The 24,184-nt window shown below is 41.8% G+C and overlaps 3 protein-coding genes across 4 annotated transcripts; 2 read left to right on the top strand and 1 right to left on the bottom strand.

Annotated features, from left to right (window-relative positions):
- Positions 1 to 372: 372 nt before the first annotated feature.
- On the top strand, positions 373 to 10,710 carry polb (polymerase (DNA directed), beta). Of its 2 annotated transcripts, none has more exons than XM_041901257.2 (14): positions 373 to 1,041; positions 4,111 to 4,168; positions 4,340 to 4,406; positions 4,585 to 4,659; positions 4,822 to 4,880; positions 5,017 to 5,066; positions 5,228 to 5,279; positions 5,444 to 5,498; positions 5,614 to 5,686; positions 5,876 to 5,946; positions 7,852 to 7,938; positions 8,237 to 8,304; positions 8,472 to 8,611; positions 10,356 to 10,710. In XM_041901257.2, the coding sequence occupies exons 1-14, from the start codon at positions 903 to 905 to the stop codon at positions 10,448 to 10,450; spliced, it is 1,089 nt and encodes a 362-aa protein (XP_041757191.1). In that variant the 5' UTR covers positions 373 to 902; the 3' UTR covers positions 10,451 to 10,710. The 2 variants fall into 2 exon arrangements, with proteins under 2 accessions (XP_041757191.1, XP_041757192.1); XM_041901258.2 differs by lacking the exon at positions 373 to 1,041 and adding an exon at positions 3,448 to 3,661.
- Positions 10,711 to 13,720: 3,010 nt separating this feature from the next.
- On the top strand, positions 13,721 to 18,580 carry dynll1 (dynein, light chain, LC8-type 1). The gene is made up of 3 exons (XM_041901256.2): positions 13,721 to 13,827; positions 17,608 to 17,746; positions 18,213 to 18,580. Exons 2-3 carry the CDS (start codon positions 17,615 to 17,617, stop codon positions 18,348 to 18,350), a joined length of 270 nt encoding a protein of 89 aa, XP_041757190.1. The 5' UTR covers positions 13,721 to 13,827; positions 17,608 to 17,614; the 3' UTR covers positions 18,351 to 18,580.
- Positions 18,581 to 19,482: 902 nt separating this feature from the next.
- Positions 19,483 to 23,926, bottom strand: LOC121584975 (60S ribosomal protein L6). The gene is made up of 7 exons (XM_041901255.2): positions 23,865 to 23,926; positions 22,797 to 22,946; positions 22,583 to 22,681; positions 22,218 to 22,361; positions 21,162 to 21,210; positions 20,740 to 20,924; positions 19,483 to 19,669 (listed from the first exon to the last, which is right to left on the bottom strand). Exons 2-7 carry the CDS (start codon positions 22,944 to 22,946, stop codon positions 19,517 to 19,519), a joined length of 780 nt encoding a protein of 259 aa, XP_041757189.1. The 5' UTR covers positions 23,865 to 23,926; the 3' UTR covers positions 19,483 to 19,516.
- Positions 23,927 to 24,184: the final 258 nt, after the last annotated feature.

Genomic DNA, 24,184 nt, shown 5'->3' with positions numbered 1-24,184 from the left:
TGCTGGAAAGGGCATTGGTCGTCACCAAACTGTTCTTGGATGGTTGGGAGAAGTTGCTCTCGGAGGATGTGTTGGTACCATTCTTTATTCATGGCTGTGTTCTTAGGCAAAATTGCGAGTGAGCCCACTCCCTTGGCTGAGAAGCAACCCCACACATGAATGGTCTCAGGATGCTTTACTGTTGGCATGACACAGGACTGATGGTAGCGCTCACCTTGTCTTCTCCGGACAAGGTGTTTTCCGAGCCCAGCAGCAAAGGCACCTGCGCAACCATCTTGCAGCCTGGTGACATAGGAGGTAACCAACCCGAGGAGGGGCCTGCAGCCGCCAAGACCGAACCTAGCAGCAGCACCGCCGCCTCCATTAGTGCCTGACGACCTCGGTGATGAGGAGCCAGCGCAGGTTTGTCTGGGGAAATACCCTACCCGCCTGTACTGTGGGAGAAAACGGGCATTTTGTAGCGCGTGGTTCAAAAGCAGAGAGTGACTGGAATATTCCTGCAAGGCAGATGCAGTTTGATGAGTTATGGGAGAAATACAAGCACACTTGGACACCCCTGTTCCAAGCAAACGGCAAAGAGTAGTAATCTGAAAGAATATGTGGTCGAAACAAGTGGGCCAGCAAGAAAAGGATAATGAGAGTGAGTAAAAATTTTCAGCACTCTGGATGCTGTACTGGGAGAAATATCAGGAACATTTAACGAACGAAACAGCTAACTTGTTGAGGCTCTGTGTGCCTTGCACCCAGAGAATGAAACCTTTATGGATGTGGTGTGGAAAAAGTGAAACCACTGCTGGTGATGATGGCATTGAAGCTCGGATTAACATTCGGAGCATCCACGACAATTTGCGAGAACTATTTTTTCAACATTGAAAAACGTATTCAGTGAGCACAGACGAAGCATGTCGCACAGGAGGAAAGAGCGGCTGATTCAACTGGCATTTGAGAGGGATCCTACAAGCAAATTCCGTGGGGAGTGGAACGAGAGACTGCTGAGGAGGTTCAAAACAGCATTAAGGCGTGTAACTCTTTTGAATCTGGGTAAGAACAGGCAGCCTGGCTGGGCTTGTATTATTTTGTTATTTGCTAACTTTTGGAAATGTGTGGCAAATGTCAGAAATAGTCGTAAACGTGATTTTCTTTATTGGCGTTGCTGCCAAGTCTACTGCTTGATTTCTGTGATGTGATTGAGTTGGAAATGTTTGGTTTATAATATAATCTGGTTGTTTTATATGGTAAAAGAGGTGCTTTGAATTACATTGAGGGTGGGCAGACCTTGACCAATGGTTGAGTAACGATGTAGCTATAGTGTTGCCATAAACAACTCGTTGCTATTGAATACTAATTTCTCTGTTATCATACGCAGCGTAATACGGTACTCTTGTGGGAATACACTTGTTATCTGCATCCAAGCTGCATTGTACGGATAAGTCATGGTAGTGCATTGTACATTATTGTTTGCTTTCCGCGATTGGAAATGCATTGTATTGGCACGGGGAAGTGTTATTACGGTAATTAGCAACTGTGTTGCATTGGATTGATGGGTATTGTGCATGTAGCTGTGTAGCGTTGTCATAACTTGCAATTTCTCGAGCAGGTTATGAATTGTCCATGTTTGTAAAGCGGTGCAGTAGCCTGTATTATTGCGGCAAGACAGCTGTGCGTGGCTGCAAATACATTGTGTGTATTGTACTATCGATTATTTTCCATTGTGCCCCCTTAGTCATTTCTGATGCCCCCTTGCCGAGTTAATCCTGCTCTCAAGGTCTGTCCAATAAATTACTTAGTTTCATTCTCAATTTGACAAAACACACACTTTTCATCAATATCAATTGTAAATCTTGACAGTACCTGGATAAATTAAGTGAATCCTTTTAAAAGACGCTGCCCAGACTTTGTTAGTGACAATACTTTTTATTTAAATTCCATAACGCATTCCAATTAATGTTTTTAAATGTTGAATTCCAGTATACTTTTGCAGGAGGAAAAGCCGGCTCGGTACATATCGTCCTATAATTATTAGTGCACTTTTTATCCTTGATGCACACACAATCTAATAGGACGCTGAAACTAAATTCTTAATTCCTCTCTTAAACATCTTTCGATTGCCTGACAAGGCGGAAAGAGAATGAGGTGGCCAAAGTCAGGGCTGCCCAGAGCATTTAATATGCAGCAGCTGTTAAGAGGGTTGAAGGTTTGAATGGTGCTCCTGAAGAGTCCATGGTGGTGGATAGGCCTTCACTGCAGGCTGCAGGGGTTGCTTTTCACCAGCAGGACCCTGACATTTTAAAGTTTAAGAAGGTGTACTTTGTGGCCTTTATAGCTATGGTGATTTAATGGCACTTCCAAGGTGGAGAGAAGGTCCAGGAAGATAGAAATCATTGTGGGTGCGGCGGAGCGGTTCCTGGGACTGAACGATTTCTCGGCGGAGGAGTTAAGCCGTACCACCCTCTCAGGCCCTAGAGTCTGAGAAGGGAGATATTGACATTTGAAATTAGGAAGCAGCGGGAGTTTTTATTTTGTTAATGTACAATTTTTATTTGGGTAGATTAAGTTAGTTTCCCTATCACATGGATTTTCTTTTAACCTTTTTTTTTTTTTCAACCCGTCCATTTGGTGGCGGCAATACAACATTTTGGGTTGTAGTCCGCCATAAAACCCACAAAAGAAGAAGAAGAAGAAGAAGAAGAAGAAGAAGAAGAAGAAGAAGAAGAAGAAGAAGAAGAAGAAGAAGAAGAAGAAGAAGAAGAAGAAGAAGAAGAAGAAGAAGAAGAAGAAGAAGAAGAAGAAGAAGAAGAAGAAGAAGAAGAAGAAGAAGAAGAAGAAGAAGAAGAAGAAGAAGAAGAAGAAGAAGAAGAAGAAGAAGAAGAAGAAGAAGAAGAAGAAGAAGAAGAAGAAGAAGAAGAAGAAGAAGAAGAAGAAGAAGAAGAAGAAGAAGAAGAAGAAGAAGAAGAAGAAGAAGAAGAAGAAGAAGAAGAAGAAGAAGAAGAAGAAGAAGAAGAAGAAGAAGAAAGAAGAAGAAGAAGAAGAAGAAGAAGAAGAAGAAGAAGAAGAAGAAGAAGAAGAAGAAGAAGAAGAAGAAAGAAGAAGAAGAAGAAGAAGAAGAAGAAAGAAGAAGAAGAAGAAGAAGAAGAAGAAGAAGAAGAAGAAGAAGAAGAAGAAGAAGAAGAAGAAGAAGAAGAAGAAGAAGAAGAAGAAGAAGAAGAAGAAGAAGAAGAAGAAGAAGAAGAAGAAGAAGAAGAAGAAGAAGAAGAAGAAGAAGAAGAAGAAGAAGAAGAAGAAGAAGAAGAAGAAGAAGAAGAAGAAGAAGAAGAAGAAGAAGAAGAAGAAGAAGAAGAAGAAGAAGAAGAAGAAGAAGAAGAAGAAGAAGAAGAAGAAGAAGAAGAAGAAGAAGAAGAAGAAGAAGAAGAAGACCTAGGCGATGCATCGCTTGCGATTTCTGTGACGTGTCACGCACGCCCTGCCCTCTTGTAGTGGACGTCATTGTTCGGCTACCCCTGTTAATAATAGCTAGCAGGCTGCAAAGGCTGTTTTGGCTACACTACTTGTAAGCAAGTAAAATAAGAATACAATATACTTTTGGAAAGCTTGAATACAGAGATGAGTAAAAGGAAAGCGCCACAGGAATCCCCAAACGAGGGAATAACAGACTTTCTTACCGGTAAGCCAAGAGGCGTGCTAACTAGCTAACGACAGCTGGCTAGCTCATAATTGATAGGTTAGCTAGCTAGCTTCTTTGCTAGCTATCTTCATTTGCAACCAAATATCGCAACGTAATATTGATAGCTTTTTACTAGCTAGCAATGAAACACGAATGCAAACTTGCTAGTAGTATGGTAGCTAGATTGAGCTTTTAGTTCGATCTTTAAAATCTAACCCCTAGTCGTCCTTGTAACGTTAGCTGTGTGTGTATGATGCTGGCTGTGTCAAACTCGTCACACATTTAAAAAACCTTTGCACAGCCTGTCATTGGTGACATAGAATGTGAGCATGTGTGATGCTCATGGTTAATAGCCTGTTAATCTCCAATATTATCTGTTAGAGTTTGTTTCTTCCATATGCGAAGCCTGTGAGTGAGTGTGCTATTGTATCTGTTTCTTTCTCTCCCAGAATTGGCCAACTATGAGAGGAATGTCAACAGAGCTATACACAAGTACAATGCCTACAGGTAAGAGGTAGTGTAGTGTAGTGTAGTGAGGGATGAGTGTCCCTTCACAACAGGCATCTGTATAAGTTATTTGTCTGGCTCCATACAAACATCTTTTTTTTGTTTATGCCCCGTTTACTCCCTCAATTACTGTAAATAACTTTATCTGTGTTGTGCCACTGTGCTCTTCAGGAAAGCAGCTTCAGTGATCTCCAAGTACCCCCAGAAGATCAAAAATGGGGAAGAGGCCAAGAAACTGGTGAGGGCATAAGTGATGAGAGAGAAACAGATGTCACAGACAGTACAGTGCTGTTAGAGCGGTGGTCAATTGTAGTTGATTGACTTGAAAGCTCATCTGATTACAGCCAATGCTCACTGGTGAAGTACCATAACAATACATCATTATACTTTCTATTGTGTTAATCTATTTTAAATAGGATGGAGTTGGAAAAGAGATCGCTAAGAAGATAGATGAGTTTTTACAAACAGGAACACTTAAGAAGTTGGAAAAGGTGAGTGTTTGAGGGATGCAAGGACAGTGAACTCTGCCGTCTCACTTCTTTGTCCCCTGTGACCACAATACAAAATGCACAAATAACCTTTTAAAGATGATTATTATATTATTAATTTCACTCAGTTTGATGCAGGCTAATGGATTGTGTTTATCTTCCCAGATTCGTAATGATGACACCAGCTCCTCCATCAATTTCCTTACAAGAGTCACTGGTATTGGGTATGTCTTCTGTATTGTTTGTTAAACCCAATCCCTGAACCTAGCCCCTGGGTGGAGAGCTACCGTTCTGCATGATTTTGTTCCAGTCATTATTTAAGACACCTGAGCAGTTAACTATTTCTTCCTCCTCCACTAGTCCTGCTGCTGCCAGAAAGTTCTTTGATGAGGGAGTGAAGACTCTGGAAGGTTTGCCCAACTTTTAAAGCTATTTTTTACATTTAGAAGAATATACCAGAGTAGCCTGCAGTGCATATGGTAAAGGGGTTGAGGATATGTAGGAATGCCATACAATTTCAAAAGGAACTTCAATTGTTATTAGACTACATTAACACTGTTGTGATTTTTAGATTTGAAGAAAATTGAACACAAGCTCAATCATCATCAGCAGATTGGACTCAAGTAAGTATGGATTTCCTATGTCAGTTGCTCAGTCTGCATGCACCAATGTAAGTGTTTTGCTAATGTTCTATGTGCATCATTGGTTGGTGACTCATACATTCCAATGTAAGTTTCCTTTGCATGCTTGGTGGCTTGTGGGTGACGCTGCTCTGTGCCCGCTGTAGGTACTTTGAGGAGTTTGAGAAGAGGATTCCACGAGCTGAGATGACGAAGATGGAGGTGAGGTGAAATTACTATTGTGAGAGAAAACAATTCTGATTGCATTTTTTGAAGTGGTTAGAATGGCATGTATTTACTCTTACCGCTGTCTTACGCTTCTTGTGTGTTTGTCCAGACTCTCATTCTGCAGGAGCTGGAGTTGGTGGATACTGAGTACATTGGGACAATCTGTGGAAGCTACAGGAGAGGGGAGTCCACCATGTACTTGGTGGTTTTTACTATTACTAACTCTGTGTGTACTGTTTACATGTGCAATTTTCATGTATGATCAAGGAAGTGATTGCACTGGGAAGACCGATTTTTATGCATGTGATTTTCTTCTTCTTCTTTGAGGTCATTTCTTAATTATTGATCTGTTCCTGCATTCCCTCCTGCAGGTGCTGAATCCAGTGGGGATATTGATATCTTGCTGACCCACCCAAACTACACCTCTGTGGATGAGAAACAGGTAACTACCAAACTCCACAATGCCAACTGCTGCTTTGGCATTATATTGATTTAGCATATACTAAGCATTGGAGGCTCCTCAGAGGAGGAAGGGGAGAACCATCCTCCTCAGTGAATTTAATAAAAATAGTGAAACATTTTAAAGTTATCCTTTTTAGATAAAACTATACAAAATATATTCACGTCACCAAATAATTGATTAAAATGTAATGAAAGTCTGCAGTAGCCTCAACAGCACTCTGTAGGGTAGAACCATGGTGTAGCCGGAGGACAGCTAGCTTCCGTCCTCCTCTGGGTACATTGACTTCAATACAAAACCTAGGATGCTCATGGTTCTCTGCCCCTTCCATAGACTTACACAGTAATTATGACAACTTCTGGAGGACATCCTCCAACCTATCAGAGGTCTTGCAGCATGAACTGACATGTTGTCCACCCAATCAAAGGATCAGAGAATGGATCTAGTACTGAAGCATAAGCTACAGCTAGCTAGCACTGCAGTGCATCAAATGTGGTGAGTAGTTGACTCAAAGGTTTGGCGGATGCCAGGGGAATGCATAGTGCCTACTGTAAAGTTTTGTGGAGGAGGAATAATGGTCTGGGGCTGTTTTTCATGGTTCGAGCTTAGTTCCAGTGAAGAGAAATCTTAACGCTACAGCAAACAATTACATTCTATACGATTCTGTGCTTCCAACTTTGTGGCAACAGTTTGGGGAAGGCCCTTTCCTGTTTCAGCATGACAATGCCCCGTGCACAAAGCGAAGTCCATACAGAAATGGTTTGTCAAGATCGGTGTGGAAGAACTTGACTGGCCTGCAAAGAGCCCTGACCTCAACCCCATCGAACACCTTTGGGATTAATTGGAACGCTGACTGCGAGCCAGGCCTAATCGCCCAACATAAGTTCCCGACCTCACTAATGCTCTTGAAGGCTGAATGGAAGAATGTCCCCGCAGCAATGTTCCAACATCTAGTGGAAAGCCTTATCAGAAGTGAAGGCTGTTATAGCAGCAAAGGGGGGACCAACTCCATATTAATTCCCATGATTATGGAATGAGATGTTCGACGAGCAGGTGTCCACATACTTTTGGTAGTGTATGAAGGTTTGGCTTGGTCACAGACAGCTAATGTGTTGTGCATTGAAGTCCACAAGCGAAGGGAAAAGGTGAGAGGAGGAGTGCGTGTAGATGCGAGAAGGAATACAATGAGCTGTTTGTATGTGGCTATGAAAGTGAACTGTTTGCGTGTGATCAGCAGTGTATTCATTCTGCTGATTCTGTTGGGAAAAAAAATCTTAAACGGAAGCAAATGGAACGAAACGGGGATAAACATACATTAATTTGTCCAATAGAAACTCTCATTTGCAACTGTTGGACTAATGATTACACCCTATGTCAGCTAGATGCAGGCAAGAGTGTGCAAGGCGGTATTGAATGTGTCACTGTCTGTCACTCCAAATATTTCTCTCAACCTGTGTGCACCTATGTTGAATTCCTATGCTAGGTTGTAGCAACCTCATGATGGGTATAGGGAACATTTCAGTATCATGTAGTAACATAAACCTGTCGACGTTAAACTGGGTGAATGGAATATGAATGACAGTCATCCAATATGCTGTAATAGAAAAAAGGCCAAGCTCATTAAAGAAATGAGCGTCCTCCCTCATCTTAAACGGCACTGACCACCACTGATACTAAGGTACAGTTGACTCCTTAGTGCAATCTCCATTTAAGTGCTTAACAGTTTACTAGTCTAAATATGAATACATTGTTATTTGCTATGGATAACATGATGCTCTGGTTTAGTGCATGCATTAATGACAGTCCAAAGGCATTGCATTCAACAGAAGAGACCTCTTATGACTTGCATATGCTCATAACATCCTTTCTTTGCTCTTCCTCTTCCAGCCCAAACTTCTCCATGCCGTGGTGGAGCATTTTGAATCCATTGGGTTCATTACAGACACACTGTCCAAAGGAGACACCAAATTCATGGTGAGTACTGCTTGTGGCTAGCTAGCTGCAAGGAATGTTGCTTAATCTGTCTAGTAACTAAGATGTTTTATGTTGTCATTGGTGATGTATTTTGTGCAGCAAGGGTCTGTACTTCACTAAATTGGAAGCAACCGTTGAAGCAGATGGCTCACAGGTTATTTTTGTGATCGTTGCTCTCTCTGAGGTCTGTCAGCAGAATTAGTCTAATCAGTCAGAAAGTTGATCTATTCAATCTTTATTTAGCTAGGAATGTCTCCTACCCCGCAACCACCTGGTCATTGATATGATATGTCTCTAGGGAGTCTGCCAGCTGCAGCAGAATGATGAAGACGAGGAGGAATATCTTCACAGACGCATTGATATCAGGTTGGTAGCTAATTGGCTAGTTACCTCCACAAATGCACCTCATCACATGTGGTTCTGATGACTCTGTTGCCTGGAGGATGGTCAGATGGAGCACTTTCAACGACATTTGATTATCTTTTCGTTCACCTTGCTATAACAGAAATACAATTTCCCTTATCTCACTGCAGGTTAATTCCTAAGGACCAGTATTACTGTGGTGTGCTGTATTTCACTGGCAGTGACATCTTCAATAAGAACATGAGAACTCATGCTCTGGAGAAAGGCTTCACCCTCAACGAGTACACCATCCGGCCAGTGGGGGTCACTGGTGAGTCATGCTGAAAGATCAGCAGTCAAATCAACCCCTTGCCCCTATTCCTAGACCAGGGGTGTCAAACATACGGGATGCGAGCCGATAAAATGTGGCTCACGTTTTGAGTAAAAAAAAATGGAATCTAGATATAATCTAAAAACAATTGGCAAATATTTGCACATTTTGACGGCGAGGAAATATAAACAATTTTGTGCGGCTCTATGGACCTCGGTGAAGAAATGAAATACAGAAATATCTAATTTACTTAAGTATACACGCCCCTGAGTCAGTACATGTTAGAATCATCTTTGGCAGCAATTACAGCTGTGAGTCTTTCTGGGTAAGTCTCCAAGAGCTTTGTACACCTGGATTGTACAATATTTGCACATTCTATTTTAAATTCTTCAAACTCTGTCAAAAAGTTGGTTGTTGATCATTGCTAGACAGCCATTTTCAAGTCTTTCCAAAGATTTTAAAGCCGATTTTAGTCAAAACTGTAACTAGGCCACTCAGGAACATTTACTGTCTTCTTGGTAAGCAACTCCAGTGTATATTTGGCCTTGTGTTTTAGGTTATTGTCCTGCTGAAAGGTACATTTGTCTCCCAGTGTCTGTTGGAAACAGACTGAACCAGGTTTTCTTCTAGAATTTTGCATGTGCTTAGCTTTTCCGTTTCTTTTTATAAAAACTCCCTAGTCCTTGCCGATGAAAAGCATACCAATAACATGATGCAATCACCACCATGCTTGAAAATATGAAGTGGTACTCGGTGATGTGTTGGATTTCCTCCAAAAATAATGCTTTGTATTTGGGACATAGTTCATTTCTTAAACAATTTTTTTGCAGTTTTACTTTAGTGTCTTACTGAAAACTGGATGCATGTTTTGGAATATTTGTTATTATGTACAGGCTTCCTTCTTTTCACTCTGTCATTTAAGTTAGTGTCGTGGAGTAACTACAATGTTGTTGATCCATCCTCAGTTTTCTCCTATCACAGCCATTTTAACTCTAACTGTTCTAAAGTCACCATTGGCCTCATGGTGAAATCCCTGAGTGGTTTCCTTCCTCTCCGGCAACTGAATTAGGAAAGGACGCCTGTATCTTTGTAGTGACTGGGTGTATTGATACACCATCCAAAGTGTCATTAATAACTTCACCCTGCTCAAAGGGATATTCAATGTCTGCTTTATTTTATTTTTACCAATCTACCAATAGGTGCCCTTCTTTACGAAGCATTGTAAAACCTCCCTGGTCTTTGGTTGAATCTGTGTATGAAATGTACTGCTCGACTGAGCGACCTTACAATTATCTGTATGTGTGGGGTACAGAGATGAGGTAGTCATTCAAAAATTATGTTAAGCACTATTGCACGCAGAGTGAATCCATGCAATTTATTATGTGACTTGTTAAGCACATTTTAACTCCTGAACGTATTATTTAGGCTTGCCATAACAAAGGGGTTGAATACTTGTTAACTCAAGACATTTCAGCTTTTCATTTTGAAATTTGATTTGTAAATACATAATTCCACTTTGACATTATGAGGTATTGTATGTAGGCCAGTGAATACTTTCGGAAGGCATGCAGTGAATCCTTAAGATCCAAGTGTCTAGAGGTTGGTTTTGTATTAGGCACCTGTATCTTATTTACTGAAATTCAGCAACGTATCCATCTCTCCGTCATTAACTGTTGGGTTAGCCAACTGTTTAAAGTGACTTTTAAACAGCAAAGGTAGTTAATGTCTGTTTCTGTGGTTGTAGGTATGGCTGGGGAGCCTCTGATGGTGGACAGTGAGAAGGATATCTTTGACTACATCCAATGGAAATACAGAGAGCCCAAAGAACGCAGCGAGTGAAAGAAGGGATGAAAGACACTTGATCCCCACATTATTTAACTGCAAACAAGGCTGAAAATTATGTAGGTGTTTGTCTTAGGGTTTCTTTTTATTTTGGTGTCTGTTTTCACAGGAGGGAAAAATAGGACAACCTTGTTGTTGGTCTTTAAGTTGTTCTGAGGTTTCTCCCACAGATTTATAATTTCAAATATACAGTTGAAGTCGGAAGTTTACATACACTTAGGTTGGCGTCATTAAAACTAGTTTTTGAACCACTCCACACATTTCTTGTTAACAAACTATAGTTTTGGCAAGTCGGTTAGGACATCTACTTTGTGCATGACACAAGTCATTTTTCCAACAATTGTTTACAGACCAATAATTCACTGTATCACAATTCCAGTGGGTCAGAAGTTTACATACACTAAGTTGACTGTGCCTTTTAAACAGCTTGGTAAAAAAAAATGTCATGGCTTTAGAAGCTTCTGATAGGCTAATTGACATCATTTGAGTCAATTGGAAGTGTACCTGTGGATGTATTTCAAGGCCTACCTTCAAACTCAGTGCCTCTTTGCTTGACATCATGGGAAAATCAAAAGGAATCAGCCAAGACCTCAGAAGAAAAAATGGTAGACCTCCACAAGTCTAGTTCATCCTTGGGAGCAATTTCCAAACGCCTGAAGGTACCATGTTCATCTGTGCAAACAATAGTACGCAAGTATAAACACCATGGGACCACGCAGCCGTCATACCGCTCAGGAAGGAGACGCGTTCTGTCTCCTAGAGATTAACGTACTTTGGGGTGAAAAGTTAAAATCAATCCCAGCACAACAGCAAAGGACCTTGTGAAAATGCTGGAGGAAACGGGTACAAAAGTATCTATATCCACAGTAAAATGAGTACTATATCGACTTAACCTGAAAGGCCGCTCAGCAAGGAAGAAGCCACTGCTCCAAAACCGCCATAGAAAAGCCAGACTACGGTTTGCAACTGCACATGGGGACAAAGATTGTACTTTTTGGAGCAATGTCCTCTGGTCTGATGAAACAAAAATATAACTGTTTGGCCATAATGACCATCGTTATGTTTGGAGGAAAAAGGGGAAGGCTTGCAAGCCGAAGAACACCATCCCAACCGTGAAGCACAGAGGTGGCAGCATCATGCTGTGGGGGTGCTTTGCTGCAGGAGGGACTGGTGCACTTCACAAAATAGATGGCATCATGAGGAAGGAAAGGTATGTGGATATATTGAAGCAATATCTCAAGACATCAGTCAGGAAGTTAAAGCTTGGTCACAAATGGGTCTTCCAAATGGACAATGACCCCAAGCATACTTCCAACGTTGTGGAAAAAAGGCTTAAGGACAACAAAGTAAAGGTATTGGAGTGGCCATCACAAAGCCCTGACCTCAATCCTATAGAACATTTGTGGGCAGAACTGAAAAGCGTGTGCGAGCAAGGAGGCCTACAAACCTGACTCGGTTACACCAGCTGTCTGGAGGAATGGGCCAAAATTCACCCAACTTATTGTGGCAAGCTTGTGGGAGGCTACCTGAAACGTTTGACCCAAGTTAAAGGCAATGCTACCAAATACTAATTGAGTGTATGTAAACTTCTGACCCACTGGGAATGTGATGAAAGAAATAAAAGCTGAAATAAATCATTCTCTCTACTATTATTCTGACATTTCACATTCTTAAAATAAAGTGGTGATCCTAACTGACCTAAAACAGGGAATTTTTACTAGGATTAAATGTCAGGAATTGTGAAAAACTGCAGTGTATGTAAACTTCTGACCTCAACTGTACTTGCAAACACTAACTCTTGTCATGCATTATCTGTTTTTTGATGACATTGCCAGAGATTTCTACTCTGACAATGCCAAGACATTATTTGTTTACAGTGCTATCACTCAGCAGAATCATGCAAATATATTTTAATTGTGCTAAAATAACTTGTGTCGAACAGCAACACAGTGTGTCAGTCTGTTACTGCTTTGTCACTGTCTTGTTTGGCTAGCTAGGCAACAATGTTGCCTTGACTGCAGAAACAGACTGGTAACCAGCCTAAAGCATATGGCTACTGTTAGGACAATGCCAGATCTTTTTAGTATGCCTGACTAGTCACTCCTGCAGCATCTTTTTACATTGTTTCCTTCACTCACTGTCCGGTTTTATATTTATTATGTGTGGGAGACATGTATCATGCTTTTGAGAGGAAGTTACTTCCAAGATTAAAACACTTAGTGATTAATGGATATTATGTTACATATAGTTCTGCATTTTTATGGGTGGAAATATAACATTGTTTGTAATTGAGCTCTATCCTCGTGATTTCTAGGGAATAAATGGTGCCCATAAACATGTCGAGATGGCCTAACTTTTGTACTATTATTCTGAGTAAAGCTGGACATGGAGAGGTAAAGTAACTAACCTTATGGTACCCCACCCCCCAAAAAAATTACTCAAGATTATCGAGGAAGGTGTTATGTTGATACTGTTAGCTAACAACAAATTGTATTTATTTTGTGTTTTTAGTAACCTATGTTAGAAATTAAGAGAATGGTGCATATGTGTATATGTCATGATGGTCTTATCACTATAGGTATAGCTACTTAGATGTATTTAAGTAATGTGTTCCATTGTTTATAATGATGGGTGAGTGAAATAAAGAAAATGACAGAACATTGACATTTTCCTAGCCAATGCTCATTGAAAAGATCACCCTGTCAGAGTAAATTAAGTGTATTTGAATACAGGAGATAGACCCAGGTACCCAGTTGGGAAATTGCCTGTCTGAGCATAGAAATATAATCTATTTCGATGGGTCTGAGCAACTCAAGACTGGGCACATGTTTTCAGGTCAGCCACCCAATGTCCGCAAGAGGGTCCGCAAGAGTCCTCAGTGACTACAAACGAGGTCAAGAATAATATTAGCGCCCTCTGGCGGACCTTGCTGGGCCTGTCCATAATGGACGTACAAAACGTATCTTCCGGTTTGTGTGGAATAAGTCGTCCATATTATGAGGCGTTTTTAAATATAGACTTATATTTAACTAGCTAGCTACATGCCTTTGTCTGAGTCTGTGTACTGCCTAATAATAGTACTGTCTTTGCTAATGTTGTTTACAATTACACAACGGTTGCCACGGAAACCAACGACGTGTGAACCGCAAAGCATGATGGGCTGAAATAAATTGCAGCGAGAAATACCAGCGAAAGCTGCGAAAGATTGACCAATAACTACACCGTATGCATAATGGTTAGCCAATAGGAGATAGGTGCGATCGTGTCCTCTGTCAGTTACCCACCCACATTACTTTTTGTCCACCACTTAGCGGGAGTTGGAGCTGTGAAATCAAGAATCCATACAGCCGAGACAACCGACGTTGCATAATAAGGTAAAAAAAAAAAACGCTAGGCAATTATGACCTTGTCGATCGTTTTTTTTTTATTAGTGGAAGTGGTCTAAGAATCATTTGCGATCTGAATTGATAAGTACAGTTGAAACCGCTAGCTATTTGCGTCTGTCTGAGTGGCGCACAACCGGCGTCATTGATTAATCTTCTGCAATTTGCCTACTAACGGCAGCTAGCTAGTTCACGTTAGATTGCTAGCAAGGTATCAATAAATTACATTATGACATCTAACGTAATATCATTCATGACTTGTTAGCAAAGTGGCACCCATGGAGATCCTATTAAATTACTAGAGGGGCAATGTGAAACCCTAAAAGTTCCAGAATGAGGTGAAAATGGCAGCCATATTGGTCAGGGAGAAATCAAAACCAGTCTAATTGGAATGAATGGCAGAGGCATAATCCTCCTGGTTTTACTTATGCAGGAAAATAAAAGTAATGCATGTGATATCAGAAATTGTAATAAAATGTGTCAACCTAAAATATTGTAACTTAATAAAATCATACAGGTAGCTACACTTTATAGCTACACTTTCTGTATTACATTTACATTTATGTCATTTAGCAGACGCTCTTATCCAGAGCGACTTACAAATTGGTGCATTTACCTTATAGCCAGTGGGAATGTTTATTTATTTTTAAAAAAACATTTATAGATTTTTTATATATATATATATATCCTTAAATATGTCAACAGACCATAAATGGCTACATTTGTTTTCTTAGAAAGGTGTGTGTTTATTATGATACAACATCAGTATTTGTTGCATTATTTTAGAACTTGTCCATTGCTGGCTTCACCTGCTATTCGGATCTCGGAAACTCAAATGTCCAACTTGCTAACTGCTTGTAGTTATACACCTGCCTGTGCAACCAGTTAGCAAGCCAGACATTTCTGAGTTTCCTAGTTCCAACTAACAGGTGAATGTGGCGTAAATCCTATCATCAGCTGATTTCAGCCAGTGTATGGCTGTGGATTAACTGCATTGTTTGAATGGAATGTTGACATATTGGCAGTTAATTAAAACATTAATGGAACCATTCCTCTAAAGCTGGCTGGCTAACTAACAAACATACAGTGCAGATCAATTATTCAAATTAATTGGCAAACCAAGGTTAATCAACTTCCTGACCAAAATGGCTGACCTTTATCCCATCATAAGAAGGTTAAAGTCCATTCTAGTATTGTAATTCCTAATTTTATGGTAGCACCTTTCTTACAAATTTAAACGGGAACATTGCTGTTTGCAGCTCGCAAAGTGTAAATTACTATGCTAATTTTAAGTTTAATCATTTGGGGAAATGGTGAGTTATGGTTTTTGTTTTGTCCGAAATAACAAAAATGTTGCTCGACAACTTGAATAGATTGGAGAAGATGAGAATTCTAGCTACACAATAGTGGTGAGGAGGAGTCTACCGTGTCCGGATGCGATTTCACCATTCATTTTCTGTATTCAGGGTTCACTCAAACATCGTTTTACGATTGACAGTAACAGCTAATCTCGAACGTGTATATCGATTTGCTCTCCTTAAATACACTACATGACCAAAAGTGTGTGGACACCTGCTCGTCGAACATCTCATTCCAAAGTCATGGGCATTAATACGGAGTTGGTCCCCCCCTTTGCTGCTATAACAGCCTCCACTCTTCTGGGAAGGCTTTCCACTAGATGTTGGAACATTGCTGCAGGGACTTGCTTCCATTCAGCCACAAGAGCATTAGTGAGGTCGGGCACTGATGTTGGGCGATTAGGCCTGGCTCGCAGTCAGCGTTCCAATTCATCCCAAAGGTGTTTGATGGGCTTTGAGGTCAGGGCTCTGTGCAGGCCAGTCAAGTTCTTCCACACCGATCTCGACAAACCATTTCTGTATGGACCTCGCTTTGTGAGTGGGGGCATTGTCATAGTGAAACAGGAAAGGGCCTTCGCCAAACTGTTGCCACAAAGTTGGAAGACCAGAATCATCTAGAACAGGGTTCTTCAATTCCGGTCCTGGAGGGCCGAAACACCTCTGTTTTTCATCCTCTCCTTCTAATCAGGGGCTAATTCAGACCTGGGACACCAGGTGAGTGCAATTAACTACCAGGTAGAAATTAAAAACAGAAGTGTTTCGGCCCTCCAGGACCGGAATTGAAGAACCCTGATCTAGAATGTCATTGTATGCTGTAGTTCACTGGAACTAAGGGGCCTAGACCAAACCATGAAAAAGCCCTAGAACATTATTCCTCCTCCACCAAACCCTACAGTTGGCACTATGCATTCGGGCAGGGAGCGTTCTCCTGGCATGCGCCAAACACAGATTTATCGGTCGGACTGCCAGATGGTGAAGTGTGATTCATCACTCCAGAGAACGGGTTTCCACTGCTCCAGAGTGCAATGGCGGCTAGCTTTACACCACTCCAGACGACGCTTGGCATTACGCATGGTGATCTTAGACTTGTGCTCGGCCATGGAAACCCATTTCATGAAGCTCCAGAGGAACTGTTATTTTGCTGACGTTGCTTCCAGAGGCAGGTTGGAACTCGGTAGTGAGTGTTGCAACCGAAGACAGACGATTTTTATGCGCTTCAGCACTCGCCGGTCCCGTTCTGTGAGCTTGTGTGGCCTACCACTTCGCGGCTGAGCCGTTGTTGCACCTAGACGTTTCCACTTGACAATAACAGCACTACAGTTGACCGGGGCAGCTCTAGCAGGGCAGACATTTGATGAACTGACTTGTTAGAAAGGTGTCATCCTATGACAGTTCCACGTTGAAAGTCACTTAGCTCTTCAGTAAGGCCATTCTACTGCCAATGTTTGTCTATGGAGATTGCATGTCTGTGTGCTCGATTTTGTACACCTGTCAACAATGGGTGTGGCTGACATGGCCGAATCCACTAATTTGAAGGGGTGTATATATAGTGTATGTCATCTGATTTATTCGTTTTAGGCTCTGAATTGTTTAATCAAACTTTTTGCCGCCAGCTCCTGATATCAGGAGGGCATAAAAACTTCACTGTTACACGAGAAGATTGAACGAATGCTAGTCCTCTAGCAGTCGTCTTATCTTCTGTGTAACAGTTGGGATAATGGGACAATTCGGAGTACAACTCATTTCTCATCCCTGGATTGAGGTATGTTTTCCAAGCCATATCCCGCGCCGGCGCCGCGGTGTCTTTCCGGACCCAGTAAGCAAGCATCGGGTTCGGAATCTATTCTGGCTACTGCTTGGTGTGTTAAGCTCTGGTCTGAAGATGCTAGCTAGTGGATGATGAGTCTTAACACAGCAAGTTCTTTCTAGAAGAGGTTAGAGTGAGTACCGTTTAAAATGCTGGGTGAGCCCAGGTTGATCGTTCCGTGCCGTTGGTTTTTATTTGTTATTTTAACATTTTATTTAACTAGGCAAGTCAGTTAAGAACAAATTGTTATTTACAGTGATGAACTGGCAAAAGGCCTCCTGTGGGGACGGGGGCTGGGATTAAAAATAATTATATATATATATTAAAAATATAGGACAAAACGCATATCACGACAAGAGACAACACTACATAAAGAGACCTAAGACGACAACATAGCATGGCAGCAGCACAACATGGTACAAACATTATTGGGCACGCACAAAGGGCAAGAAGGTAGAGACAACAATATATCACGTGACGCAGCCACAACTGTCAGTGTCCATGATTGCGTCTTTGAATGAAGAGATGGAGATAAAACTGTCCAGTTTGAGTGTTTTTTGCAGCTCGTTCCAGTTGCTGGTTAATACTGTGATGTTGGTTTCCTAGGGCAACCATGTCTGACAGAAAAGCAGTCATAAAAAATGCCGACATGTCAGAGGAGATGCAGCAGGACGCAGTGGAGTGCGCCACGCAGGCTCTGGAGAAGTACAACATCGAGAAAGACATCGCTGCATACATCAAGAAGGTACCCACCCGACACTTACCTATTCAATTACGTTCATGGTCTGAATGACTCCCTGCCTATTCCCCATACGGAGCAGTGTGACTCTTGCCAAAAGTTCGTCTCTGGGGGGATTGATTCGTGATGTGGCTATCCATATTTTACGATTGTCTAAAATATTGTTTGATGCTCAAACGATCCCGTTGAATTGCATACATGGGTAAAGGGATGTTATCCCAGGCATTGGTATAACATTGAGTTCAAGTAGTTAGACCTTCATACTAAATAATGTTAGCTGCCTGACTTACAATTTGACTTGGATTTATAGTAAAGCAGTAACTTCTATGACATTTACTACAGTGGTGCAGGGTCACTGTTGGATTGTAAAAATAAAAATAAATATAACTATTTAGGGAGGAAACCATTATACAGTAATGGTTTCCTCATTGATCCCTATTAATCACTGCATTCCTGTCTCTGCCCCTCCCAGGAGTTTGACAAGAAGTACAACCCCACCTGGCATTGCATTGTAGGGAGGAACTTTGGCAGCTATGTGACCCATGAGACCAAGCATTTCATCTACTTCTACTTGGGCCAGGTGGCCATTCTGCTCTTCAAGTCTGGCTGAGGGGCCAGCCGCCCCAGCCCCTTCAACATCAACTGACCATTAAATACTGACTGACTCGACAGAAAGGCTCTATCATTCCTGGTCAACAGGAACTGCGTTTCTGTGCTGCTTTCTACCATTTTGTTTAAAGAAAATACATGGCCATGTGAGAGAAATGAAACACTTGTATTTTATGTTTTATATTGCAGTAGATTGTCACTGTTTTTAAATTAAAGCGATATCATTTGGCATTCTGGGTTTACCTGTAGTTTATTTTAGCTACATGTTCACTTTTTTTGCAGTATGAAGCATGTCGAGGTCCATCATCCAAATGTATTGAATGACAGCACGGATTGTAATGAGGTCAAATGGTTTCTTCCTGATAACCATAAACTACAATGTGTGGGCTGTTACAAATATTCTCATCCCACTCAACCATTTTACATTAGCCCAGGTAAATATTGGTCACAATGATCACATGAAAAGGTGATCAAGGGCTCTGTGCCGAAGATAGTTGTCCATCAAATAATTTCTACATTGTCACAACTTTAGATGGCATGAGTCAATTTTAGCTAGTTCAGCAAACAGATTTAGGATTTGTGGGTAGGCAATGCAGCCAAGTGACTGGTAGTGTCCACCAGTTTCCCAGAGTAATGTGACACCTCCATTTGAGTGAACCTGAACCGGGGATCCTATTATTCCAGTGTACTTCTATGGTCTGGCCCGAGCTAAAAAATGGCTAGCCTTTTACAACCAACATAAGATGGTAACTTGCTGTATGTTCAGCATTTTCATGCAACTAACTGTCTCAACATCGTATGACTAGTCTAGCACGTAACCTACCAAACTGTTCCATCGTAATTACTCAAGCCGAATGGCTTAAAGCTTCAATGTCAGTGAAGACATACATTCTGTAGGGGTGGATGTGAGCCAATAGGAAACTGATTTGCCAAACCAGGGTCAGATACAGACAATGGCAGCAACCAAACACCTGATGCATCCTGAATGCCTTTGACAGCCCAGCCTGCCACAGAACCTCATTAAGAGTTTGAATTACAGGGGAGCTGCTGGACTACCAGGATGTCCCCAAATGCTTTGTGTATTTAACTCAACAATTAATCCATTTACACACAATCACAGACAGAAGGTGGGATAGGACTGTGGTGGTACTCTTTATTACAACACATTTAGAAAACCAGTTTGTGAGGGTAGACCCCGTTGGAGAGGCAGAAAGAGGAGCGCAGGTAGCCCTTCAGCTGGGGAACCTTCTTAATGAGGGGCAGCAGCTGAGAGTCCACAGCCTTCTGGTCCTCCTTCCTCTGCCCTGTCAACTGGTACTTCTGTAGAGGGTGGAAAGGAAGAGGTAAGAGTTTGTCAGAACTTAGCTTGTGACATCCCAGTTAAAAGCATTTTCTAGCCACAACCAAAGAGGGAAGAACCGTTATTCACCATATATTGAGCAAACGACCCACTCCCAATCAAAAGAGTTGCACTGTCAGGATAAACTGCTAGGTTTCCAACCAATTGGCGACAGTCATGTGAATATTCAAAAAAAGATGCATAAATCAAATATGCGCGTTTTCCCACCAAACTGAATTGTGGCGGATAAAAATCAGTGCGTGATGACAGTGCACACAAAATGTACTTTTTCACTTAAGTTTTCATGTACCGAATAAAAATTAGTGTTCAATGTGTTTCCATCGCATTTTCAACTCTACCAACAGTTTTGTCACAAAAACGGTTGCTTTAAATAGCAAATGTGCCTACTCTGGTCTTGGCACGTAAGCTCTAGCCAACAGCTCGCAGATACAGGTAGGTTGGTCTACAACACGAGATTATTATAGATAAGAGCGAGAATATTTTTATTTGTCAAACGGCTGTGAAGCATCGATCATGTCACCAGAATAAGACCCTCAACATTTATTGGAAAGAAGCATCAAGCTCATACCTTGCACTTTCACAACCCTGTGAAGTTCATAACTTATTTCATCTGTAGCCTAAAACTATGTTTCCGAGTCGTAGTGGGAGGACCATACACCATGTCATCACGTGACTCAGTTATTATATAAATATTTGCGCCATTTCTCGCATAATTTTACCGTCAAAATGATCCAACCATGTCGAACAAACGTCGGCATTTATAAAATTGTACCAAAACTTCCTGTTTCCAATCACAGCGGTCCTGATATATATATATTTTTTAAATACGGTATGACTTTACTCGTGGATGGAAACATGGTTACTGACTGCATTCTCCAAATAACATTCTATGGAATGTAGGATTAGGATGTATGCGCCATGGCTTTTATGCTACCTGTCCAACAACAACACTCAATAGTCACCATTACTCCTCCCTCCCACTAGTCTAAATCCCAGGAGGGTTTGCAAGTGTGTATAGTGTGGGGTTGACCTCTTTCTCTGTGTCAAAGATCTCTCCCTCCTGGTGGCGGGGTCTCCTCAGCCTCTTCTTCTTGAAGTAGGCGTCTGACAGAGTCTTGGGGATCTTCATGCCAGAGATGTCGACCTTGGTTGCTGTGGCAATGACAAACTTCTGGTGTGCCCTGCGCAGGGGGACACGGTTCAGGGCCAGGGGACCTAGAGGATGGAGAAAGCAAGAGGGTGATTAAGTTACAACCGAAAACGCAAGAACAGCATACTTTTCCAAACATCACATCAAGATAAGGCTACCTGATGAGGTACTGCAGCTGCACAGACGTGAATGTGAGCTATAAAATCTCACTGGACATTCCGAACAGAACTACTCTATGCAACACTTGTTTTGCCAATTCACTGTGATTAATAGGAATGTTTCAAAGCACTGGTTGTTCTTACCAGTTACAAGCAGGAGACCACTGGAGAGCTGTTTCAGGAACACAACACGCTGAGGGGAGAGAAGAGTCAGTTACTGCATTGCACAGGGCAACATAATATAATATAATAATATGCCATTTAGCAGACGCTTTTATCCAAAGCGACTTACAGTCGTGCGTGCATACATTTTTGTGTATGGGTGGTCCCGGGGAACGAACCCACTACCTTGGCGTTACAAGCGCCGTGCTCTACCAGCTGAGCTACCACATGTACATGCTACTGAAGTGATAACCAATCCTGGTTCTGAAAAACTATGAAGACTTCTAAAATCAATGGTAATACTGCCATAGCCGAAACCAAACAAGCTGGCTTTCCATTAGAATGTAGAGCTGATCAATCTACTTTGTTACAGTAAGAAAAATATCCACAACACTAGTATAACAAAATTGTACTAGACCACTGCCAATTTAAAAATGTATTGGGAAAAGCATTACATAAATCTTTAACAAGTCTGTTCAGATGTTGTTTATCAACTCGAAATTCTCCACTTCACACATTTATGTGCTTCCAATACAATGCTGCGAGTGTCCTCTGCCAATTGAGCTGCACTTAAAGCTGAAACCATAGCAGCAGGCCCTGCTACGTGCATTCAGTGTGTGGGCACAGTCCTGTGTGTGGGCACTACTGTAGTATGCCTGTGTGAGGCTTGAATGTGTGTTTTTCAGTGTGGGAAAGAAGGAAACTGATTTGGTAGTGTGGGAGTATCATGCAGCTTATCACATGTAGAGCAAAGGACAGTTCTAAGGAGGGTAGCAGTGCAACAACGGTGTTTAGAATAGTGTGCACAGCACACCATCTCAGCAATATCATAGGTTGCAAAATAATGCTACTGCGAGTTAGCTTGAGCATGTGAAATCAATGTATATTTATGAGTGATGGCAGTGTCATGTGTAGCCATGTGAGTGTTCACCTTCCTGCACTGGTGTCCTGTGAGCAGGACAAGGACTATTCCGGGGGGTGAGTCTGTTTCAGCGGTGATGTGTGTTTGTGCATGCATGAGTGTGTGAGTGATCTCACCTTTCCGCGGTGGCGCCCAGTGAGCAGTACAAGCACGGTTCCTGGAGTGATGGTGGCACGCAGGTTCCTCTTGTGCTGGCTGAAAGGCTTCTTACCATGGTTCTTCAGCTTACGTGCCACATCCTCTGTGGGGTAGTAACGGGGCTGGGGGGCACAGAGTCAGGGGATCAAACACTACTTCACAGGTGTAGAACCATTTAACACCAGCCATGCCTCGCAATCAGACCTTACTGCAGTATATTGAAATGGTGAAAAGTCAATCTGCTGAATGTTTGTGAGATACAAAGCTCACTGACGATTTTGTTGATCCAAGAGCAACATGACACCAACTACAATTTAGAAAACTGTTTGAGCCAATGACTCACCATCTTGCGCAGCTTGACAACGCGAGTGCCTCCATTCTTGTCTCCGCCAACAGTCTTGGTGATTGTGGATGGAGTCTTGACCTTCAGCTTCTTCTCAATCTGAAACAAGCAAGACACTTCAGTACACTACACATACAAACTTGAAGCCTAACAGGTCCAATGTAGAGAACCAAGGGGACAGCTTCCCCCAGCCTGTGTGCCTCCCTTCTCTCACCTTGGTCTCAGTGGTCTTGGTCTTCCTCTTGTACATGGCCCTGCGGGCATACATGGCGGTGCGGGAGTAGCGACCGATGCCCCTGGCCAGGACAGGGTTCCGGCTGCAATGAGCCTTCTTGGCCACTTTCTTCTTGTCTCCCTCTGCCATCTGGGGACAGCCCAGGGGACCAGAGTAGGTTAATCACATGGATACAATACTATAGAACAATATTTATAGAATAGAATTACAGGATACATTGCTGGTGAATCATGAACTGATCATGCTGGCCAGCTAGATCCTTTGACGGTATGATGCTCGGAGGTTGCAGGTCATAGGTTAGGAGAGCTAACAAACTAAGTTGGGCACATATGTGGCTCCAGATATTCAATAACAGGTAACCAAAATATTGGTTTGTCATTTTCCAATACAGTATAACCAGCAGGCCCCATACTGGGTGATGGCCTTTTAGCCATTGTTAAGTAGTTAACGTTAGTTTCCCATGAACATTTCGATAGTACACATCTGCGACTTGCTAGCATAACAGAAACAAATGAATGCCAGCGTGCAGGTAAAACGTTGACATTTCGACAGTTTGTTAACTAATTAGACACGACAGACTTGTCAATTTGCCAGAGTTCACAAAAACACCTCAAACTGGAGAAAGTGTACACGCACGCATGACAACGTTATACCATAGCTAGTAGCTACATCTAGCAACCTAGTTGGTTAACCTTTTGACTATGTTTGGGTAATTCTCTATAATATGCCATTACACATACATAAATCCAATCCCCTGACAAGCCAATATCGTATAATCAGGGTACATAAACGTAATATTAGTCTAACGTGAAATCTGCTCAAGAGTTACAATGCGTTGCGCTAGCATGTAGCCTTGGGCCTAAACTTCCGAAACATAAAGCAATTTATTTATAAGTCACCACACAAATCACAACAATTTTCATATATATTAACTGTTTAGGATACAAATAACATTCCCATGCGAGTGGGAAATTGTTATTGAGTCCATTTTGCACAGATGAACACCGATTTTATTTATGCAGTTATGTGGGGAGAAACCATTCTTACCTTTGCTATGAAAAAAAGACCTACATCCGGGGAAGTTACGCATATATCTACGTTGCATGTGACGTCGACGTAAGGATGCAAAAACGACGCAAAAAAATATTGATGCTTGTAGTTCAGAGAATAAATAAAATAAAACAATTTGTAATCAGTAAATATTTAAGCAATAAGGCACGAGGGGGTGTAGTATGTGGCCAATATACCACGGCTAAGGGCTGTTCTAACGCACGTCGCAACGCGGAGTGCCTGGATACAGCCCTTAGCGGTGGTATATTGGCCATATACCACAAACACCCAAGGTGCCTTATTGCTATTATAAACTG

This window comes from Coregonus clupeaformis, chromosome 16, assembly GCF_020615455.1.
Source record: "Coregonus clupeaformis isolate EN_2021a chromosome 16, ASM2061545v1, whole genome shotgun sequence".
NCBI lineage: Eukaryota > Metazoa > Chordata > Actinopteri > Salmoniformes > Salmonidae > Coregonus > Coregonus clupeaformis.
Note: the sequence above shows the minus strand (reverse complement) of the source record. Positions and strands in the feature narration are given on the sequence as shown.

Excerpts from the sequence above, each read along its gene's own strand:
- polb (XM_041901257.2), top strand. The coding sequence starts at position 903 with ATGTCGCACAGGAGGAAAGAGCGGCTGATTCAACTGGCATTTGAGAGG. Across the intron at positions 4,407-4,584 it reads GGGAAGAGGCCAAGAAACTG|GATGGAGTTGGAAAAGAGAT; the intron begins GTGAGGGCATAA and ends TATTTTAAATAG. Across the intron at positions 4,881-5,016 it reads ACAAGAGTCACTGGTATTGG|TCCTGCTGCTGCCAGAAAGT; the intron begins GTATGTCTTCTG and ends CTCCTCCACTAG.
- dynll1 (XM_041901256.2), top strand. The coding sequence starts at position 17,615 with ATGTCTGACAGAAAAGCAGTCATAAAAAATGCCGACATGTCAGAGGAG. Across the intron at positions 17,747-18,212 it reads TCGCTGCATACATCAAGAAG|GAGTTTGACAAGAAGTACAA; the intron begins GTACCCACCCGA and ends TGCCCCTCCCAG.
- LOC121584975 (XM_041901255.2), bottom strand. The coding sequence starts at position 22,946 with ATGGCAGAGGGAGACAAGAAGAAAGTGGCCAAGAAGGCTCATTGCAGC. Across the intron at positions 22,682-22,796 it reads CCAAGACCACTGAGACCAAG|ATTGAGAAGAAGCTGAAGGT; the intron begins GTGAGAGAAGGG and ends TGCTTGTTTCAG. Across the intron at positions 20,925-21,161 it reads TGGTCTCCTGCTTGTAACTG|GTCCCCTGGCCCTGAACCGT; the intron begins GTAAGAACAACC and ends TCCATCCTCTAG.